The sequence below is a fragment of the Rhinoraja longicauda genome, chromosome 24, assembly GCF_053455715.1.
Source record: "Rhinoraja longicauda isolate Sanriku21f chromosome 24, sRhiLon1.1, whole genome shotgun sequence".
In the NCBI taxonomy this organism is placed as follows: domain Eukaryota; kingdom Metazoa; phylum Chordata; class Chondrichthyes; order Rajiformes; family Arhynchobatidae; genus Rhinoraja; species Rhinoraja longicauda.
In genome coordinates, this window is record NC_135976.1 from 33,617,804 (window position 1) to 33,640,669 (window position 22,866).

Sequence of the window (22,866 nt, forward strand, 5' to 3'; positions counted from 1 at the left end):
GGCAGTGGCTAGTGGGGTACCGCAAGGCTCGGTGTTGGGACCGCAGCTATTTACAATATACATCAATGACTTGGATGAAGGGATTAAAAGTACCATTAGCAAATTTGCCGATGATACAAAGCTAGGTGGCAGTGTGAACTGTGAGGAAGATGCTATGAGGTTGCAGGGTGACTTGGACAGGTTGTGTGAGTGGGCAGATGCATGGCAGATGCAGTTTAATGTAGATAAGTGTGAGGTTATCCACTTTGGTGGTAAGAATAGGAAGGCAGATTATTATTTGAATGGTGTCAAGTTAGGAAAAGGGGACGTACAACGTGATCTGGGTGTCTTAGTGCATCAGTCACTGAAAGGAAGCATGCAGGTACAGCAGGCAGTGAAGAAAGCCAATGGAATGTTGGCCTTCATAACAAGAGGAGTTGAGTATAGGAGCAAAGAGGTCCTTCTGCAGTTGTACAGGGCCCTAGTGAGACCGCACCTGGAGTACTGTGTGCAGTTTTGGTCTCCAAATTTGAGGAACGATATTCTTGCTATTGAGGGCGTGCAGCGTAGGTTTACTAAGTTAATTCCCGGAATGGCGGGACTGTCATATGTTGAAAGACTGGAGCGACTAGGTTTGTATACACAGGAATTTAGAAGGATGAGAGGAGATCTTATCGAAACGTATAAGATTATTAAGGGGTTGGACATGTTAGAGGCAGGAAACATGTTCCCAATGTTGGCGGAGTCCAGAACCAGGGGCCACAGTTTAAGAATAAGGGGTAGGCCATTTAGAACAGAAATGAGGAAAAACTTTTTTAGTCAGAGAGTTGTGAATCTGTGGAATTCTCTGCCTCAGAGGGCAGTGGAGGCCAATTCTCTGAATATATTCAAGAGAGAGCTAGATAGAGCTCTTAAGGATAGCGGAGTCAGGGGGTATGGGGAGAAAGCAGGAACGGGGTACTGATTGAGAATGATCAGCCATGATCACATTGAATGGCGGTGCTGGCTCGAAGGGCCGGATGGCCTACTCCTGCTCCTATTGTCTATTGTCTATCCACCGGGAGGAAAGTATCTCCCCTCTATGACTCTACCTCTCATGATATCACACCTTCCAAACCTTCCATATTCTTTTGTGAGGTTTTAGAACTAATGTTTGAGGTATCTCAATTAAAAGGTAGTGCAGCGGTAGAGTTGCTGCCTTACAGCGAATGCAGTGCCAGAGATCAGGGTTCGATCCCGACCACGGGCGCCGTCTATACGGAGTTTGTACATTCTCCCCGTGATCTGCGGGTGTTTTCTCCGAGATCTTCGGTTTCCTCCCACACTCCAAAGACGTGCAGGTTTGTAGGTTAATTGGCTTGGAGAGTGTAGAAATCGCCCCTAGTGTGTGTACGTTTGTGTTAATATGCGGGGATTTCTGGTCGGCATGGACCCGGTGGGCCGAAGGGCCTGTTTTCGTGCTAAATCTCTAAACTGAACAAGTTTCCACAAGAACAAACTCCATCACATGCCTGGCTTGTATTTGACCAACTGTGTGCCAGTTCAAACTACATCTAAATGTTATCTTTTTACAAATGTGCTAGTGGTTTTTATATCAGTGAGAGGTACTTAATCTTTGATCTTAATATTTAAAAGCATCAGCCGATGATAATTAGAACATCTCTGGAGAGAAGGAGTGGGTGACGTTTCGGGTCGGAATCTGAAGAAGGGTCTCGACCTGAAACGTCACCTATTCCTTCTCTCCAGAGATGCTGCCTGACCCGCTGAGTTACTCCAGCACTTTGTGTCCATCCATGTCCTCCAGAGATGCTGCCTGACCCACTGAGTTACTCCAGCACTCTGTGAAATGTCACCTATCCATGTTCTCCACAGATGCTGCCTGACCCGCTGAGTTACTCCAGCACTTTGTGTCTATCAATGTTCTCCAGAGATGCTGCCTGACCCACTGAGTTACTCCAGCACTCTGTGAAACGTCACCTATCCATATTCTCCAGAGATGCTGCCTGACCCACAGTCACTCCAGCACTCTGTGAAACGTCACCTATCCATGTTCTCCAGAGATGCTGCCTGACCCACTGAGTCACTCCAGCACTCTGTGTCTAACTTTAGTGCAATGTTTGGGTGAGTTGAGCCCGACCTCACACGTACAAACTGACATGAAGAAAGGGACTGAAAGTCTGATGATATGCGTTTCATTATTCCATTTTATTGAACATTTTCAAGGACTATTTAATAACAGAACATTTCACAGGAGAGGATAACATGCTGCGTGATTCCTAGATCACCATTAATGAGCTCAATGAGCATGGTTTTGGATTGAATTATGGAAAGTCACAGCTGTACCAAGCAAGGAATGAGAAAGGAAAGCTATGGAATCAGAGAGCAGAAATAATTACAGGATATCAACGATCCCATTGCCAGTCCAACCCAACATTCATTAATGGCTGTTTACAGATCCCATCTATACGGCATCATTTCTTCCAATTTTCTTTTCTTTTCTCCCTTCAATTAAAGCTTGGACAAGATCGTCACTGAACTCTAAGCTGTCAATAGAGTATCTTCAGCATCGCACATCGGAAAGTGACATCGTGATCTTTGATACTGGGTGGCATGGTGAGCCCGTGGTGCTGCTCTGGGGATCAGCGATCTGGCTGCAGTCAAGTTGAATGGGGCTGGATCTTCAATGGGTTGGTGGACGGGAGAGTTAGACGGCCTTGGCCAGACCCACGCGGTTGTTTCCACGGTCAAAGATGGAGTAGTACTCGCCGATGAAGACGTCGCCCAGAATCCAGAGGTTGCTACCGGAAGCACTAAATCCGCTCATGCAGGTAACCTGGTTGTAGTAGGTTTGCTGTGGGAGAATAAACCAATCAATCAATCAGTCAATCAATGAACGAATGAATGAATGAGTGAATGGATCAATGAATGAATGGGTGAATGAAAGAGTGAATGAATGAATGTATGAGTGAATAAATAAATGAATGAATGAATCAATCAATCAATCAATGAACGAATGAATGAATGAGTTAATGGATCAATGAATGAATGGGTGAATGAATGAGTGAACGAATGAATGAATGAATGAGTGAATGAATGAATGAATGAATGAATGAATGAATGAATGAGTGAATGGAAGAGTGAATGTATAAGTGAATAAATAAATGAATGTACGAATCAATCAATCAATCATTCAATCAATCAATCAATCAATGAACGAATGAATCAATGAGTGAATGAATCAATGAATGAATGGGTGAATGAATGAGTGAATGAATGAGTGAATGAATCAATGAATGAATGGGTGAATGAATGAATGAATGAATGAATGAATGAATGAAGGCATGGGAGAATGAATGAATGAATGACTGAATGAATGAATGAATCAATGAATCAATCAATCAATCAATGAGTGAATCAGTCAATGATTGAATTAATGAGTGAATGAATGAATGAATAAGTGTTTGAATGGATATTTTATTGTCACATGTGAAAAGTCACAGTGAAATTCTTTGTTTTGCGTCCCTACAGTATGCAAATAGTCGCCACATAAAGGGCGTGGACAAAGTTACAAAGTATCCCGCACCAGGTCCTCCTTTGTTCTCCCCCGCCCTACCACCCCCCCTCTTGGCGGTCCCCCCACGCTGGGTCCCCCTTGCCCCTTGAGATGGAAAGCAATTAGCAGCAGGTCCACAGTCTAGTCTGGAGTGACCGGTACAACAGGAGATGGGGAAAGGAGATGAGGAGGATTTTTTTGGCCAGAGGGTGGTGAATCTGCGGAATTCATCGCAGCAGATGGCCGGGGAGGCCAAGGCAGTGGATATTTTTAAGGCGGAGACTGACAAATTCTTGATTAGTACGGGTGTCAGGGGTGATGGGGAGAAGGCAGGAGAATGGGGTTAGGAGGGAGAGATAGATCAGCCATGATTGGATGGCATAGTGGACTTGATGGGCCTATTCTGCGCCTAGTACTTATGAACTCATGAACATATTTAAGTCGTCCGAGAAAAATCACTTAATATCATACGGAGTCCAGTGACATACCTTGAGTGAGTAGGCAGAGGCAGGAAGATTAAACTCATAACCATTGATGGTGAAGACCACATCAGGCATGCTGCCGATATCATTGCAGTTTATGGAGTACTGAAAGACAAGGGCAACATTGTTCAGATCATAGACACAAAAAGCTGGGGTAACTCAGTGGGTCAGGCAGCATCTCCAGAGGAACAGAGTAGGTGGCGTTTTTCGGGTCGAGTCCCTTCTGACTGAGAGTCAGGGGAGAGGGAAACTGGGGGCATTAAAAGGTACAAAGAACAAATGAACAAAAGGTGTGAAAAGAACAAATCAAAGCCAGCATCGATGATCAAGGAAAATGCGGAGCCCACAATGATCCATTGTTGGCTGTGGACCGGGTGATAACGAGTTATACAGACAGTGAAACTCAACAGGACGACAGTGAAACTAGTACGACGACTTGGGTGTGGGAGGGACGGAGAGAGAGGGGAAGCAAGGGGTACTTGAAGTTAGAGAAGTCAATGTTCATACAGCTGGGGTGTAAGCTGCCCAAGAGAAATATGAGGTGCTGTTCCTCCAATTTGCATTTGAGGAAGCCCGGGACAGAAAGGTCAGTGTGGGAATGGGTGGGGGAGTTAAAGTGTTTGGTAATCGGGAGATCACATAGGCCAAGGCGGACTGAGCGAAGGTGTTCAGAGAAACGATGGCCCAGTCTGTGCTTGGTCATGCCTGCAACGTCGGCCAAGGCGGACTGAGCGAAGGTGTTCAGGGAAACGATGGCCCAGTCTGTGCTTGGTCATGCCTGCATAGGGTCTGAGGAAAGTCAACTAAAAACTAGGAAACAAAAAACTTATAGAAACTAAACCAATCTAAACCCAAGTAAACTATATAAACTAAACTAATCTCATCTAAACTCAACTAACCTAAACTAATCTAAACTCAAACTATACTATACTAAACTAAACAAATCTAATTTAATCTAAACATCAAAAACTAATCTAAACTATACAAAACTAATCTAAACTATACAAAACTAATCTATATTAAACTAATCTAAAATAATCTAAACTAAACAATACTAAACTAATCTAAACAAAATTAAACTCTGCTAAACTATACTAAACTATACTAAACTATGCTAAACTAATCTAAACTACACAAAACTATACTAAACTATGCTAAACTATTCTAAACTATACTAATCTATACTGGACTATGCTAACTAATTAAACTATACTAAACTATGCTAAACTAATCTAAACTATACTATATGCTAAACTAATCTAAACTATACTAAACTTAAATTAATGTAAACAAATCTATAATAAAGTAATCGGAAGTAAAGCAAAGTAAGCTGTACTAAACATCTAAACTGATTGAGTTGAATGGATTGAACATGTTGCTGACTGTCTGCCACATTTAAGGGAGCATGCAGAGTACAGGTGAGTGGAGAATGGACTGTACCTGGCCATAGCTACCAGGATTGGCTCCGATTCCTTGTTGGATGTTGTTGATGGCTGTGCTGGGTCCAACAAGGAGGGAGGTGCCCGTATCTATAATGGCGGGGCAGCCCTCACTGCAAGCCACAACCTGCCCATTGATGGTCACACTGAGGGAGAAACACACATTGATTTAGTCAAAAACTGGCCAAACCTACCAGGTTATGGAGTCATGAGATACAGGGCCCTTGACCCAACTGGTCCATGCTGACCAAGGTGCCCCATCTACGCTAGTTCCACTTACCCTTTTTTGGCCCATATCCCTCTAAATCTTTCCTATCCATCAACCTAATTATAGAACGTTAGATTTAGTTCAGAGATGCAACGGGGAAACAGGCCCTTCGGCCCACTGAATCCATGCAGACCAGTGATCAGCCGTACACTAGTTCTATCCTACACACTGGGGGCAATTTGCAGAGGCCAATGAACCTACAAACCTGCACGTCTTTGGAGTGTGGGAGGAAACCGGAGCACCTGGAGAAAACCCACGCGGGTCACGGGAAGAACGTACAAACTCCGTACCGACAGCACCCGTGGTCAGGATGGAACCCAGGTCTCTGGCGCTGTGAGGCAGCAACTCTAATGCTGTGCCACCGAGCCGCCTGTTAATGTAGTTAATCTTTGAAGGCCAATGGGCGATGAGCTGCTCTCAACATTGTGTTAGTTGGAGATTTGCGAGCACATACCTTTGGATCTCGATTTGCCAGTAAGCTTGATGTGTGACAGGCACCCAGTTAATTGGGCCTTGGTAATGGCTGGGGTCGACTCCACCAAAGATAATTTCACTTCCAGACTCACCAACCTCTCTGTAAAACAATGTTTGGAATAATAATAGCTCAGCATCATCTAAGGACACCCAAAGAATCAATTTGTGAATTAATGAATGAATACTTTATTATCATATGTGACAAATCACAAATCACAGGTTCTTTGCTTCCATGCCCAAGGTATGCAAAGAGGTACCACATAACGGGCGCGGACAAAGGTTCAAAGTATCCCGTGCTAGGTTCTTCTTTCTCCCCCCCCCCCCTTGCTCCAGTTCCACCTTTCTTCTTCCCCCCCCCCCCCCCCCCCAATTGAACTATCTTCTATGGCAAAAGGCCATAAGTAATAGGGGCAGAATTGGGCCATTCGGCCCATCAAGTACACTCCACCATTCAATCATGGCTGATCTATCTCTCCCTCCCTCCTAACCCCATTCATACAATGTTCAGACCTCCAAGTGAAACTATAAGATGGCGGTGGATGGAGGAGAGGATTGGTATGTCAGGACAAGCGGCTTCTAAAGTCAGGACAACACTGCACTCTTATGAAACTTTGTTCATAAATTCATCGGACCATTAGTGGTAGGAGCAGAATTAGGCCATTTGGCCCCATCAGGTCTGCTCCATCATTCAATCGTGGCTGATCTATCTTTCCCTCTCAACCCCATTCTCCTGCCTTCTCCTCATGACCCTGACACCCGCACTGATCAAGAACCTGTTCATCTCCACCTTAAAAATACCCAATGACTTGGCCTCCACGGCCGTCTGTGGCAACGAATTCCACAGATTCACCACCCTCTGACTAAGGAAATTCCTCCTCATCTCCGTTCTAAAGGTACGCTCAGTCATCGAAGACGCGACCGTATTTACGCGGGAAGACACTGACCTGGTCAAGTAGACGGAGAAGAGGGGCTCCTCGAGCACATGCTGAGAGATCATGTTGTGTAGCACAGTTGTGGCGCCCTCAGCAGAAAGAGACTGGTAGCCCATGCCCAAGATGCCATCAAATTTGCAATGGGTAAAGAATCCGCCTGGTTCAGTTAAGCTCAAACCCAATTCCTGGCCTTGGATGGTGATGTCTGAAACCTAAAGGGTCAAGATCGAGAGAATTTAATTGGAGTTATCCTGTATCCACCTATCACTGCGTAGGAAGGAACTGCAGGTGCCGGTTTACACCGAAGGTAGACACAAAGAGACAAAGGTAGGCAGCATGTCTGGAGGAGGGTCTCGACCCGAAACGTCACCCATTCCTTCTCTCCCAAGATGCTGCCTGTCCCGCTGAAGTTACTCCAGCTTTTTGTGTCTATCTAAGATAAACCATTGCCAGTACATTGAATTGAATTGAATTGAACAAGTTTATTGGCCAAGTATGTACACATACAAGGAATGTGCCTTGGTGCTCTGCTCGCAAGTAACAGCACGAACACACAGTAAACAATTACGAATAAAGCATAAAACATTAAATCATTAAGAATACAACATTATAGTTTAAACGTGTGAGTGAAATAAAATACCAGAGCAAAAGGAGGGGACAGACCTTTGGTTATTGAGTAGAGCTGCTGCTCGTGGATAAAAACTGTTTTTATGTCTGGCTGTGGCTGCTTTGACAGTCCGGAGTCGCCTTCCAGAGGGAAGTGCTTCGAAGAATTTATGACCAGGGTGAGAGGGGTCAGAGGTGATCTTGCCCACTCGCTTCCTGGCCCTTGCAGTGTACAGTTTGTCAATGGGGGGAAGGTTGCAGCCAACAACCTTCTCGGCTGAACGAACGATCCGTTGCAGCCTCCGGATGTCGTGCTTGGTGGCTGAGCCAAACCAGACATGTTCCCAATGTTGGGGGAGTCCAGAACAAGGGGCCACAGTTTAAGAATAGGGGGTAGGCCATTTAGAACGGAGATGAGGAAAAACTTTTTCAGTCAGAGAGTTGTGAATCTGTGGAATTCTCTGCCTCAGAAGGCAGTGGAGGCCAGTTCTCTGAATGCATTCAAGAGAGAGCTAGATAGAGCTCTTAAGGATAGCGGAGTCAGGGGGTATGGGGAGAAGGCAGGAACGGGGTACTGATTGAGAATTATCAGCCATGATCACATTGAATGGCTCGAAGGGCCGAATGGCCTACTCCTGCACCTATTGTCTATTGACTATTGTCCATAATTAAACACTCTTGACTGAACTCGGAGTGACATGGTGAGGATTGAAATCGACTTACTTTCAGTGTGTCGTATCCTAGTATTCCAGTCATGCTGCCAGTTCCGTATTGGATGGACACTCGCTGGTTGTAGGAACGGTAGGTGTACGAGTCGGACGGGTCGAATCTGCGGTGGTTCACTGAAAAGAGACATCAGTTTCTTCCGTTTAAATGAAAAAAAGGTTTCAGCATAACGTAACATCACGCGGGCAGGAGGGACGAGCGTAGATAGGACCTCTTGGTCGGTAGACACAAAGTGCTGGAGTAACTCAGCAGGTCAGGCAGCATCTCTGGAGGACATGGATAGGTAACGTTTCAGGTCGGGAGAGTCTGAAGAAGGGTCCTGACCCAAAACATCACTTATCCTTTTTCTCCAGAGATGCTGCCTGACCCGCTCGGTTACTCCAGCGTTTTGTGTCTATCTTGGCTGGGGTGTAAGCTGCCCATGCTGTTCCACCAGCTTGTGTGGGGGCTCACTCTGACAGTGGAGGAGACCCAGGATAGAAAGGTGAGTGTGGGAATGGGAAGGGGATTTAGAATGTTTAGCCACCAGGAGATCCTGCAGGCAGGCCTTGGCAGACGGAGTGTAAGGAATTACGTACGGATTTAATCAGGAATTAGTTTTGTTTAGAGACACAGCGTAGAAACAGGCCCTTCGGCCCATCAGGTCCGTGCCGACCAGCGATCCCCGCACACTAACACCATCCTACACCCACTAGGGACAATGTACGCCTTTGGAGTGTGGGAGGAAACCGAGCAATTCTAAAAGTAAACCTAGCAATTATAGACCAGTTAGTTTGACGTCTGTGGTGGGAAAATTAATGGAAAAGATATTTAGGGACAATATATATAATTATTTGGATAAACAAGGCCTGATTAGAAACAGTCAACATGGATTTGTGCCTGGAAGGTCATGTTTGACTAATCTTCTTGAATTTTTTGAAGAGGTTACCAGGGAAATTGATAAGGGCAAGGCTGTGGATGTTGTCTATATGGACTTCAGTAAGGCATTTGACAAGGTTCCACATGGAAGGTTGATTAAGAAGGTTAAATCGTTGGGTATTAATAGTGAGGTTGCAAGATGGATTCAACAATGGCTGAATGGGAGATACCAGAGGGTAATGGTTGACAATTGTATGTCAGGTTGGAGGCCAGTGTCTAGTGGAGTACCCCAAGGATCTGTGTTGGGTCCACTGTTGTTTGTCATTTACATTAATGATCTGGATGATGGTGTGGCAAATTGGATTAGTAAATATGCAGATGATACTAAGATAGGTGGAGTAGTTGATAGTGAGGTAGATTTTCAAAGTCTACAGAGAGACTTGGGCCTTTTGGAAGGGTGGGCTGAAAGATAGCAGATGGAGTTTAATGCTGATAAGTGTGAGGTGCTGCATTTTGGTAGGACAAATCAAAATAGGACGTACAGGGTAAATGGTAGGGAATTGAGGAATGCAGTGGAACAGAGGGATCTGGGAATAACTGTGCATTGTTCCCTGAAGGTGGAATCTCATGTGGATAGGGTGGTGAAGAAGGCGTTTGGTATGCTTGCCTTTATAAATCAGAGCATCGAGTATAGAAGTTGGGATGTAATGTTAAAATTGTACAGGGCATTGGTGAGGCCGAATCTGGAGTATGGTGTGCAGTTCTGGTCGCCAAATTATAGGAAGGATGTCGACAAAATGGAGAGGGTACAGAGGAGATTTAGTAGAATGTTGCCTGGGTTTCAGCACTTAAGCTACAGAGAGAGGTTGAACAGGTTGGGTCTTTATTCTTTGGAGCGTAGAAGGTTGACGGGGGAATTGATAGAGGTTTTTAAAATTTTGAGAGGGACGGACAGAGTTGACGTGGGTAGGCTTTTCCCTTTGAGAGTGGGGAAGATTCCAACAAGGGGACATAGCTTCAGAATTGAGGGACAAAAGTTTAGGGGTAACATGAGGGGTAACTTCTTTACTCAGAGGGTGGTGGCTGTATGGAATGGGCTTCCGGTGGAAGTGGTGGAGGCTGGCTCGATTTTATTATTTAAGAGTAAATTGGATAGGTATATGGATGGGAGGGGATTGGAGGGTTATGGTCTGAGTGCAGGTAGATGAGACTAGGTCAGGGACAGTGGTCGGCGTGGACTGGTAGGGCCGGACGGGCCTGTTTCCCTGCTGTAGTTGTTATATGGTTATATGGTTATCTTGAAGAAAACCCCACGCGGGTCACGGGGAGAACGTACAAACTCCGTACAGACAAGCACCAAGAACCAAGAACTAAGAACCCTTAGTCGGGATTGAACCCGGGTCTCTGGGCGCTGTGAGCGCTGTAAAGCAGCAACTCTACCACTGCGCCACCGTGCCGCCGTGAGGAATCACAGGGCACGAGTAAAACTTCAAATACATCTGGCAGCAGGGAACATTGACTTACTGCAAGGAGTTGCTTTGCAATAGACGGAAGGAACCCAGAGATTGGATGAGCCAGTGTCAAAGATGACTGTGAAGCTTTGTGGAGGACTGCCGATGCTGATAACTCCATAATAAGACATCTGGCAGCAAAAAACAAACGAGAGATTTAGTTTTAGATTCACAACATGGAAAGTCAGCACAGAGTCTGTGCATCAGCCCACCATGTCCGCGCCGACCAGCGATGGATCACCCCTTCACACCAGTCCTACATGATCCAGTGCACATCCCCTGTGTCCACTGCCTGCACACTAGGGAGGGCCAATTTCACAGAGGGCCAATTAATCTACAAACCCCACACACATCTTTGGGGTGTGGGAGGAAACCGGAGCAACCTGGGAAAACGTGCAAACTCCACACAGACAGCATCCGAGGTCAGGATGGAACCCAGGTCTGACAACATCCGCAGCTTTCCACATCAAACTGAAATATGAAGCCCGTCTCTCTTTCCACACATGCTCCCTGCCCTGCTGAGTGTCTCCAGCATCTTTTAGTTTAGTTTAGCTTAGTTTAGTTTCGGGATGCATGCAGCGTGGATACAGGACTCTCTCACCACCAAAGTCCACACACTAGCACTATCCTGCACACCAGGGACAATTTACAGAAGCCAATTAACCTACAAACATGCACAGATTTGGAAAGTGGGAGGAAACCGGAGCACTCGGAGGCCAACGTTTAATTTATTATTGTCACGTGTTCCGAGGTACAGTGAAAAGAGTTTTGTGCTTTCCAGTCAGTGAAATGACTATTGTGAAAGAAGTAACTGCAGATGCTGGTTTAAACCGAAGATAGACACAAAAAGGCACCTGTCCCGCTGAGTTACTCCAGCTTTTGTGTCTAGCTTCAGTGAACAGACTTTTGTTGGTCGGCGTGGGCAAGTTGGGCCTATAGGCCTGTTTCCATGCTGCATGACTCTATGACTCTATAACTCTATGACTATACATTATTACAATCGAGCCGTTCACAGTGTACAGATACATGATAAGGAAATAACGTTTAGTGCAAGGCAAAGTCCGATCAAGGATAGTCCGAGTGTCACCAAAGAGGTAGATAGCAGTTCAGGACCGCTCTCTGGTTGTGGTAGGACGGTTCAGTTGCCTGATAACAGCTGGGAAGAAACTGTCCCTGAATCTGGAGGTGTGCGTTTTCACACTTCTGTACCTTTTCCCTGATGGGAGAGGGGAGAAGAGGGAGTAACCGGGGTGAGACTGGTCCTTGATTATGCTGCTGGTCTTGCCGAGGCAGCGTGAGGTGTAGATGGAGTCAATGGAAGGGAGGTTGGTTTGCGTGATGGTCTGGCCCACAACTCTGCAGAGAGGAAAGAAGCAAAGTGTGGGAAGGAACTGCAGATGCTGGTTTACACTGGATAGACAAAATGCTGGAGTAACTCAGCGGGACAGGAAAGGAATGGGCGACATTTCTGACTGAGACCCTTCTTCAGGCTGAGACTCAGGGGAAAGGGAAACGAGGGATATAGACGGTGAAGGGGTGAGATGTAGAACAAATGAATGAAAGATATGCAAAAAAGTAACGGTGATAAAGGAAACGCCATTGTCAGCTGTTTGCTGGGTGAGAACGAGAAGCTGGTGTGACTTGGGTGGGGGAGGGATGGAGAGAGGGGAAGTGCAGGGGTTACTTGTAGTTAGAGAGATCAATATTCATACCACCGGGCTGTAAGTAAAGTGTGCCTTTCCCCACACACTTCCATTTATAAAAGTCAGGAATAACTTACATCCAGGAAGTTGGCCATTGGTTCAGTGGAAGCCAGGGAGGATACGCCAGTGAGACCTTCAAACTTTGAGCAGGGATCAGAAGGATTGTCCTTCAGGAAGTCTTCCAGTAATCCCTTCTCCCGAAGAATCTCCCGGCCAGATAGCCCCTTGATCAGGGGAACCCTGTGAATGTGGGAAGCAAGTTAGGAAGGTTATTCCTACACCCGAGCATTATACCCTTATAGAAAACACGGAAACATAGAAAAACAGGTGCAGGTGTAGGCCAATCCGCCCTTTGAACCAGCACCGCCATTCAATCATGGCTGATCATCCACAATCAGTACCCCGTTCCTGCTTTCTCCCCATATCCCTTGATTCCATTAGCCTGAAGAGCTCTATCTAACTCTCTCTTGAAAACATCCAGTGAATTGGCCTCCACTGCCTTCGGTGGCAGAGAATTGCACAGATTCACGACTCTCTGGGTGAAATGGTTTTCCCTCCTCTCAGTCCTTATCTAAACGTTATTCCCTTTATCATGTATCTGTATTCTGCGAACGGCTCGATAGTCATCAGGTCACATGCGATCCATGCAGAGCACATTTGCTAACAAATTAATATCTTGTCATCCTGGTTAATAGGGTCCCGTTGCCTTGTGACCGTAACTAACTCTGAAGCCCTGAAGAAGGGTCTCGACCCGAAACGTCACCCATTCCTTCTCTCCTGAGATGCTGCCTGACCTGCTGAGTTACTCCAGCATTTTGTGAATAAATACCTTCGATTTGTACCAGCATCTGCAGTTATTTTCTTATATCATTTCACAAAATCAGCGGTCTGAATTTCTAATTCATCTGCAAATAGATTTTTTTTTAACGTGACTGGGAACTGTGTGTGCGCATCTGAAAATTCTGTGATCGCTCTTTCACCTTAACCCTGATATCCATGAGTTTATAAACTGTGCTGCCTTTAACCCTTTCTGATCCACGAGAAATTCAAACTCACTGCATTAAATGTTTAAATGTCTGATGGTACTGATTGTCCAGGGATACTGTGCTGTTGAAGTTAAGCCGACAACAAACTGTTCTATTAACTCAGTTCTGTTGTTTTAATGCTCCTTGGCAGATTTTGCACACACTTTTTATTTAAAATACTGTTATCCCATACACTGTAAATGTTCATAAGTGACAGGAGCAGAATTAGGCCATTCGGCCCATCAAGTCTACTCCGCCATTCAATCATGGCTGATCTATCTCTCCCTCCTAACCCCATTCTCCTGCCTTCTCCCCATAATCCCTGACACCCATACTAATCAAGAATCTATCTATCTCTGCCTTAAATATATCCACTGACTTGGCCTCCACAGCCTTCTGTGGCAAAGAATTCCACAGATTCACCACCCTCTCTCTAACTGAAGAAATTCTTCCTCATCTCCTTCCTAAAAGAACATCCTTTAGTTCCGAGGCTATGACCGCTACATGATTGGAATCACGTATTGTCTTTCTGCTGACTGGTTAGCACGCAACAAAAAGCTTTTCACTGTACCTCGGTACACGTGACAACTAAACTGAACTGAAATGCATCAACCATTATTGTTCCTTAAACATAGAACATTGCACAGTGCAGCACAGGAACAAGCCCTTCGGCCCACAATGCCCGTGCTAAACATGATGCCAAGACCAACTCTTCTCTGCCGGTACATTGTCCATATGCTTCCATTCCCTGCATATCCGTGCAAATTTACTTTAGACTTTTAGAGATGCCACATGGAAGCAGGCCCTTCGGCCCACCGAGTGCGTGCTGACCAGTGATCACCCCGTACACTAGCACTGTCCCACACATTAGGCACAATTTACAATTTTACCAAAGCAATTAACCTACAAACCTTCACGTCTTTGGAGTGCGGGAGGAAACCGGAGCTGCTGGAGAAAACCCACGTGGTCACGGGGAGAACGTGCAAACTCCGTACAGACAGCACCCGCAGTCAGGATGGAACCCGGGTCTCCGGCGCTGTGAGGCAGCAACTCTACCGCTGCCACCCTCTGTGCTTATTCAAAGGTCTCTTAAATGTCACTATCGTATCTGCCATCCACCACCACCCCAGCAGCATGTTCCAGTCACCCACCACCCTCGGTGTGAAAACGTTTTCCCGCAGAACTCCTTTAAACTTTGCCCCTCTCATCTTAAAACTATGCCTTCCAGTGTTTGATGTCTCCTCCCTGGAAAATAGGTTCTGACTGTCTGCCCTATCTCTGCCTCTCTTCATTTTATAAACTTCTATCAGGTCTCCCTGCAACTCCAGCGTTCCAGAGAAAACAATCCAAGTTTATCCAACTCCCCCATGTCGCTAACACCCTCTCATTTAGTTTAATTTGGAGGTACAGTGCGGCAACAGGCCCTTCGGCCCACCGAGTCTGCACCGACCGGCGATCCCCGCACATTAACACCACCCTACACACACTAGGGACAATTATTTACATTTATCCCAAGCCAATTAACCTGCAAAACTTGCACGTCTTTGGAGTGTTGGAGGAAACCGAGGATCTCGGAGAAATCCCACGCAGGTCACGGGGAGAACATTCAGACAAACAACCGCGGTCAGGATTGGACCCGGGTCTTGGCGCTGTGAGGCAACAGCTCTACCGCTGTGCCACCGAGCCGCACCAATCCAGGCATCATTCTGATAAACCTGAATTTAGTCCCATATCTCGTTCGAGGTATAAGATCGTCCTACCTGAACAAGGCATCGGAGAGCTGAATGCACACAAGAGCGAAGATCAACAACTTCATGTTCAATCAGTTGGACTCTTTGCAGAATCTGAGGTCTGGCTTCTGAGCCACAATATTTATACCCGACGAACCCAGGTCACATGGACACAGATTCCATCATTCAACATGAGTAGAGTTCATGGTAAAGTCCTCGTGATTAGTTTATCTCGCATATAATCTCTCTTATTAAGGACAGTCCTCAATGTGAATGATACAAGTTGGTTTGTAAGTAGGTTAAGTGGTGTGGAATGAAAGATAAGCTTTATAAAAGATAACACAATCAGAAATTGGGTTAAGAAAACAGTGGTGAAAAACAATGAAATGTTTTTTTTACATATGCATAGACAGGTACTGTAAGTGAACTATAATGTTGGATGTAATGTTGGAGGTAATGAACAATGTTGGAGGTAATCTTTGATGCTTCGGCCAATGTGAATGTCCATATCTCCTGCTTAGACACTCCAGACTTAATGCGTGGAACTAGTAAATGGGATGTGTAAGAGGGAACTACAGATGCTGGTTCAAACCAAAGATAAACAGACACAAAAAGCTGGAGTAACTCAGCGGGACAGGCAGCATCTCTGGAGAGAAGGAATGGGTGACGTTTCGGGTGGAGTCTGAAGAAGGGTCTTGACCAGAAACGTCAGCCATTCCTTCTCTCCAGAGATGCTGCCTGTCCTGTTGAGTTACTCCTGCTTTTTATGTCTATCTTTAGTGAATGGGATGAGTGTAGGGTTGCCAACTTCCTCACTCCCAAATACGGGACAAGGTGGGACGTCACCGGCCCGTGCCCCACTTGACCTCACCCAGCCAGCGGGCGCGTTTTCCCCTCCACCAATGGCGCCGCCCAGGCGTTTTCACACTTCTGTACCTCTTTCCAGGGACCCGGGTTCGATCCCGACTACGGGCGCTATCTGTACAGAGTTTGTACGTTCTCCCCGTGACCCGCGTGGGTTTTCTCCAGGATTTCCGGTTTCCTCCTACACTCCAAAGACATTCAGGTTTGTAGGTTAATTGGCTTGGTCTAATTGTAAATTGTCCCTAGTGTGTGTAGGATAGTGTTCGTGTGCGGGGATCGCTGGTCGGCGCGGACTCAGTGGGCTGAAGGGCCTGTTTTACGCGCTGTAACTCTAAACTATGTGCAGGATGAACCATTTGGAACTATTGTTTCTAATATTCTCAAGGGTATTGAAACGCTCTGAAAATACTTAACCAAACTGGATGGTTATCAAATTTGTAAGTTCATTTGCAACAGCTCCATCGGTCAACAAAGGAAAATCAGGCCAAGTGCACATTTATTCGATAAGGTGTACAACTTTGCATGACCTTCACAAAAGTACATATTTTGTATTGTGTTATAGCCCTGCACCTGATCTCAGATGACAATGGAAACAAAATAATTGGCAGCAAAAATGACCTTCCTTGATACCTCCAGCGTGTTTTACACAAAAAAACAAAGTGCTGGAGGAACTCAGCGGGTCAGGCAGCATCTGTGGAAGGGCATGGACAGATGACATTTCAGGTCGGGACACTTCTTCAGAACTGCCTGTCCATTCCCTTCCACAGATGCTGTCTGACCCGCTGAGTTACTCCAGTACTTTGTGCTTTGTTCAAGATTCTAGCATCTGCAGTCTCCTCTCTCAGCATATTTCACATCGGCAAATCAAATTTAGGGCGGCACAGTGGTGCAGCGGGTAGAGCCGCTGCCTCACAGCGCTGGGTTCAATCCCGACCTCGGGTGCTGACTGCGTGGAGTTTGCACGTTCTCCCTGTAACCTTGTGGGTTTCCTCCGGGTGCTGCGGTTTCACCCGTATCCCAAAGACGTGGGGGTTTGTGGGTTGATTGTAAAATGTCCCCTTCCTAGTGTGTACGGAGTGGATGGGAAAGTGGGATAGCATGGAACTAGGGTAAACGGTTGATGGTGGACTCGGTGGGCTGAAGGGCCTGTTCCCGTGCTAAACTCTCTCAACTCTCTTTGAACTAAATCTTACAAATTTCTTGGAAAGACTTCACAATCACATTGCATTTCTATAGTTTTCAACTATAGACATAAACATCTTTTGAAGGTATTTATTCACAAAATGCTGGAGTAACTCAGCAGGTCAGGCAGCATCTCAGGAGAGAAGGAATGGGTGACGTTTCGGGTCACCCATTCCTTCTCTCCTGAGATGCTGCCTGACTTGCTGAGTTACTCCAGCAATTTGTGATTAAATACCTTCGATTAGTACCAGCATCTGCAGTTATTTTCTTAAACATCTTTTGAAGTAAGTTTCTAATCACAATGATTTTTCTTGATTGGAGAGTGCTGCTGGACATAACTTGGCTTTAAAATGTTCGGGCACAAAAACAAACAAAATGACACCACTTTCGTCAGGTTGAGCTGCTAATGATGATCAGTGGCTTGGGGTCACTGGTGGACTGAGGAGCCTGTTCATAAGTTCATAAGTTCATAAATCATAGGAGCAAAATTAAGCCATTCGGCCCATTGTGTCTACTCTGCCATTCAATCATGGCTGATCTATCTCTCCCTCAGAAATAGTGGATGCATTAGTGATAATTTTTCAAAACTCTTTAGATTCTGGAGTAGTTCCTGAGGGCTGGAGGGTAGCTAATGTAACCCCACTTTTTAAAAAGGGAGGGAGAGAGAAAACGGGGAATTATAGACCAGTTAGCCTAACATCGGTAGTGGGGAAAATGCTAGAGTCAGTTATTAAAGATGTGATAGCATCACATTTGGAAAGTGGTGGAATCATCGGACAAAGTCAGCATGGATTTATGAAAAGCAAATCATGCCTGACGAATCTTATAGAATTTTTCGAGGATGTAACTAGTAGAGTGGATAAGGGAGAACCAGTCGATGTGTTATATCTGGACTTTCAGAAGGCCTTCGACAAGGTCCCACATAGGAGATTGGGGTACAAACTTAAAGCACATGGTATTGGGGGTTCAGTGTTGAGGTGGATAGAGAATTGGTTGGTGGACAGGAAGCAAAGAGTAGGAATAAACGGGTCCTTTTCGGAATGGCAGGTAGTGACTAATGGGGTACCGCAAGGCTCAGTGCTGGGACCCCAGTTATTTACAATATATATTAATGATTTGGACGAGGGAATTGAATGCAACATCTCTAAGTTTGCGGATGACACGAAGCTGGGTGGCAGTGTTAGCTGCGAGGAGGATGCTCGGAGGCTGCTGAGTGACTTGGATAGATTAGGAGAGTGGGCAAATGCATGGCAGATGCAATATAATGTGGATAAATGTGAGGTTATCCACTTTGGCGGCAAGAACAGGAAAGCAGAGTATTACCTGAATGGTGGCCAATTAGGAAAAGGGGAGATGCAACGTGACCTGGGTGTCATGGTGCACCAGTCATTGAAAGCAAGCGTGCAGGTGCAGCAGGCAGTGAAGAAAGTGAATGGTATGTTAGCATTCATAACAAGAGGATTTGAGTATAGGAGCAGGGAGGTTCTGCTGCAGTTGTACAGGGCCTTGGTGAGACCACACCTGGAGTATTGTGTACAGTTTTGGTCTCCTAATCTGAGGAAAGACATTCTAGCCTTAGAGGGAGTACAGAGAAGGTTCACCAGATTGATCCCTCGGATGGCAGGACTTTCATATGAAGAAAGATTGGATAGACTCGGCTTATACTCGCTGGAATTTAGAAGACTGAGGGGGGATCTTATTGAAACATATAAAATTCTTAAGGGGTTGGAGAGGCTAGATGCGGGAAGATTGTTCCCGATGTTGGGGAAGTTCAGAACCAGGGGTCACAGCTTAAGGATAAGGGCAAAGTCTTTTAGGACCGAGATGAGAAAACATTTCTTCACACAGAGAATGGTGAGTCTGTGGAATTCTCTGCCGCAGAAGGTAGTTAAGGCCAGTTCATTGGCTATATTTAAGAGGGAGTTAGATGTGGCCCTTATGGCTAAAGGGATCAGGGGGTATGGAGAGAAGGCAGGTACAGGTTACTGAGCTGGATGATCAGCCATGATCATATTGAATGGCGGTGCATGCTCGAAGGGCCGAATGGCCTACTCCTGCACCTATTTTCTATGTTTCTATGTTTCTATGTTAACCCCATTCTCCTGCCTTCTCCCCATAACCCCTGACACCCGCACTAATCAAGAATCTATCAACCTCCGGCATAAATATACCCATTGACTCGGCCTCCACAGCCGTCTGTGGCAATGAATTCCACAGATTCACCACCCTCTGACTAAAGAAATTCCTCCTCGTCTCCTTTCTAAAGGTACGTCCTTTTATCCCGCACTGTATCTCTGAACTAAAAAGGGGTAGAGGGATATGTTTCAAACATGGGCAAGTGGGACGATTATAGATGGGGCATTCTGGTTGGTATGGGCAAGTTGGGCCGAAAGGCCTGTTTCCATGCTGAAGGTCGACACAAAAATCTGGAGTAACTCTGCAGGTCAGACAGCATCTCTGGAGAAAAGGAATGGGTGACGTTTTGGGTCGAGACCCTTCTTCAGACTGAAAGTCAGAGGAAAGGGCAATGAGAGATATAGATGTACACCTCTAGATAATCACCCCTCATCTTCCTTCGCTCCAAGGAATAGAGTCCCAGCCTGCTCAAACTCTCCCTGTAGCTCCGGCCCTCGAGTCCTGGCAACATCCTTGGAAATCTTCTAGAGACAAGGAATTGTTGACATTTTAGGTCAGAACTCATCTTCAGACTGAAAGGTAAAGAGAGATCCTTCTCTATCTTTCAATCTGAAGAAGGGTTCCAACCCGAAACGTCACCTATTCCTTTTCTCCAGAGATGCTGCCTGACCCGCTGAGTTACTCCAGCTTTTTGTGCCTGTCTTCGGTTTAAACCAGCATCTGTAGTTTCATCCTGCACAGTCTCCTTGCTATGTTGCTCCAGAATTTGGTCATTATCTCCTTCCAAACCTTCCATATTCTTTTGTGCGGTTTTAGAACTAATGTTTGAGGTATATCTCGTGAAAGGTAGCGCAGCGGTAGAGTTGCCGCCTTACAGCGAATGCAGTGCCGGAGATCAGGGTTCGATCCCGACTACGGGCGCCGTCTGTACGGGGTTTGTATGTTCTCCCCGTGACCTGCACGGGTTTTCTCCGAGATCTTCGGTTTCCTCCCACACTCCAAAGACGTGCAGGTTTGTAGGTTAATTGGCTTGGTGAAAGTAGAAATCGCCCCTAGTGCGTGTACGATCGTGGGGATCGCTGGTCGGCGCGGACCCGGTGGGCCGAAGGGCCTGTTTTCGTGCTAAATCTCTAAACTGGACAAGTTTCCACAAGAACAAACTCCATCACATGCCTGGTTTGTATTTGACCAACTGTGTGCCAGTTCAAACTACATCTAAATGTTATCTTTTTACAAATGTGCTAGTGGTTTTCATATCAGTGAGAGGTACTTAATCTTTCATCTTAATATTTAAAAGCATCAGCTGATGATAATTAGAACATGTTTTGTCTGCCATCCTTCCTCAAGGACAATCAAACCAGGAATGTTTGTGGCTGACCTTCATAAGTTTCTAAATTATATATAAAATTACGAGAGGCAGAGACAGGGGTGGACAGTCAGAACCTCTTTCCCCGCGGTGGAAATGTCAAGGATTAGAGGGCTTAGCTTTTAGTTGAGAGGATAAAATGTGTAGGAAGGAACTGCAGGTGCTGGTATACACCGAAGATGGACAAAAAGTGCTGGAGTAACTCAGCAGGACAGGCAGCATCTCTGGAGAGAAGGAGTGGGTGATGTTTCGGGTCGGAATCTGAAGGAGGGTCTCGACCTGAAACGTCACCTATTCCTTCTCTCCAGAGATGCTGCCTGACCCGCTGAGTTACTCCAGCACTTTGTGTCCATCCATGTCCTCCAGAGATGCTGCCTGACCCGCTGAGTTACTCCAGCACTTTGTGTCCATCCATGTCCTCCAGAGATGCTGCCTGACCCGCTGAGTTACTCCAGCACTTTGTGTCCATCCATGTCCTCCAGAGATGCTGCCTGACCCGCTGAGTTACTCCAACCTCGTGTCTATCTTTAAATTGAGAGGGGCAAGTTTAAAGAAGAAGTTTTAGTTGAGTTCAGTTTTTAGTTTAGTTTAGAGTCATAGAGTGATACAGTGTGGAAACAGGCCATTCGGTCCAACTTGCCCACACTGGCCAACATGTCCCATCCACACTAGTTCAACTTGCCTGCGTTTGGTCCATATCCCACCAAACCTGTCCTATCCATATACCTGTATAACTGTTTCTTAAACCTTGCAATAGTCCCTGCCTCAACTACCTCTTCCGGCAGCTTGTTCCATACACCCACCACCCTCTGTGTGAAAAGGTTACCCCTCAGATTCCTATTAAATCTTTTCCCCTTCATCTTAAACCTATGTCCTAAACTAGTTGAGTTTGTTTTTTTGTGTGTATTTTTGTTGCGTGCTATCGGGTCAGAGAAAAGTCTGTACATGATTAGAATCACGGCATCCACAGTATACAGTTATAGGAAAAAGGGAATAACGTTTAATAGAAGATAAAGTCAGCACGGTAGCGCAGCGGTAGAGTTGCTGCTTTACAGCGAATGCAGCGCCGGAGACTCAGGTTCGATCCTGACTACGGGTGCTGCACTGTAAGGAGTTTGTACGTTCTCCCCGTGACCTGCGTGGGTTTTCTCCGAGATCTTCGGTTTCCTCCCACACTCCAAAGACGTACGGGTATTTAGGTTAATTTGACTGGGTAAATGTAAAAAAAGTTGTCCCTGGTGTGTGTAGGATAGTGTTAATGTGCGGGGATCGCTGGGCGGCGCGGACTTGGTGGGCCGAAAAGGCCTGTTTCCGCGCTGTATATATATGATATGATATGATGATATGATAAAGATAGTCCGAGGGTCTCCAATGAGGTAGATGGGAGGTCAGGACCACTCTCTCGTTGGTGAGAGGACGGTTCAGTTGCCTGATAACAGCTGAGAAGAAACTGTCCCTGAATCTGGAGGTGTGCGTTTTCACACTTCTGTACCTCTTGCCCGATGGGAGAGGGGAGAAGAGGGAGTGACCGGGGTGAGACTGGTCCTTGATTGTGCTGCTGGCCTTGCCAAGAATGCCTGAGTTAAACAAGCCCTCTGAAAATCCAGGTTAAAGCTCAAGGAAGTACAGGATACAGTTTAGTTTCGGTTACTTCAGTGATACAGCAATGAAACAGGACCTTCGGCCCATCGGGTCCACGCTGGCCAACAATCACCCATTCACACGAGTTCGATGTTGTCCCACTTTCCCATCTACACTGGACATCAGTTCCATCATAGACAATTTACAATGGTCAGAAACCGATTAAGCTGGGTCTCTGGCGCTGTAAGGCAGCAACTCTACCACTCCGCCACTGTCTCTTTCCCTTCTGAAAAGCATCACTCTACCACCCAAAACGGATAGAACACAGAACATGGGGTTGCCAACTTTCTCACTCCCAAATAAGGGACAAGGTGACGTCACCGCCCCACGCCCCACGTGACCTCACCCAGCCAGTAGCCACGTGCTCCCGCTCCACCAATGGCGGCCGCCC

General features: G+C 46.1%; 1 protein-coding gene across 1 annotated transcript; it reads right to left on the reverse strand.

Moving 5' to 3' along the window:
- Positions 1 to 2,509: 2,509 nt before the first annotated feature.
- Positions 2,510 to 15,372, reverse strand: LOC144605601 (embryonic pepsinogen-like). The gene is made up of 9 exons (XM_078421040.1): positions 15,317 to 15,372; positions 12,609 to 12,771; positions 10,842 to 10,959; positions 8,457 to 8,575; positions 7,140 to 7,339; positions 6,176 to 6,295; positions 5,455 to 5,599; positions 4,021 to 4,119; positions 2,510 to 2,830 (listed from the first exon to the last, which is right to left on the reverse strand). Exons 1-9 carry the CDS (start codon positions 15,370 to 15,372, stop codon positions 2,684 to 2,686), a joined length of 1,167 nt encoding a protein of 388 aa, XP_078277166.1. The 3' UTR covers positions 2,510 to 2,683.
- Positions 15,373 to 22,866: the final 7,494 nt, after the last annotated feature.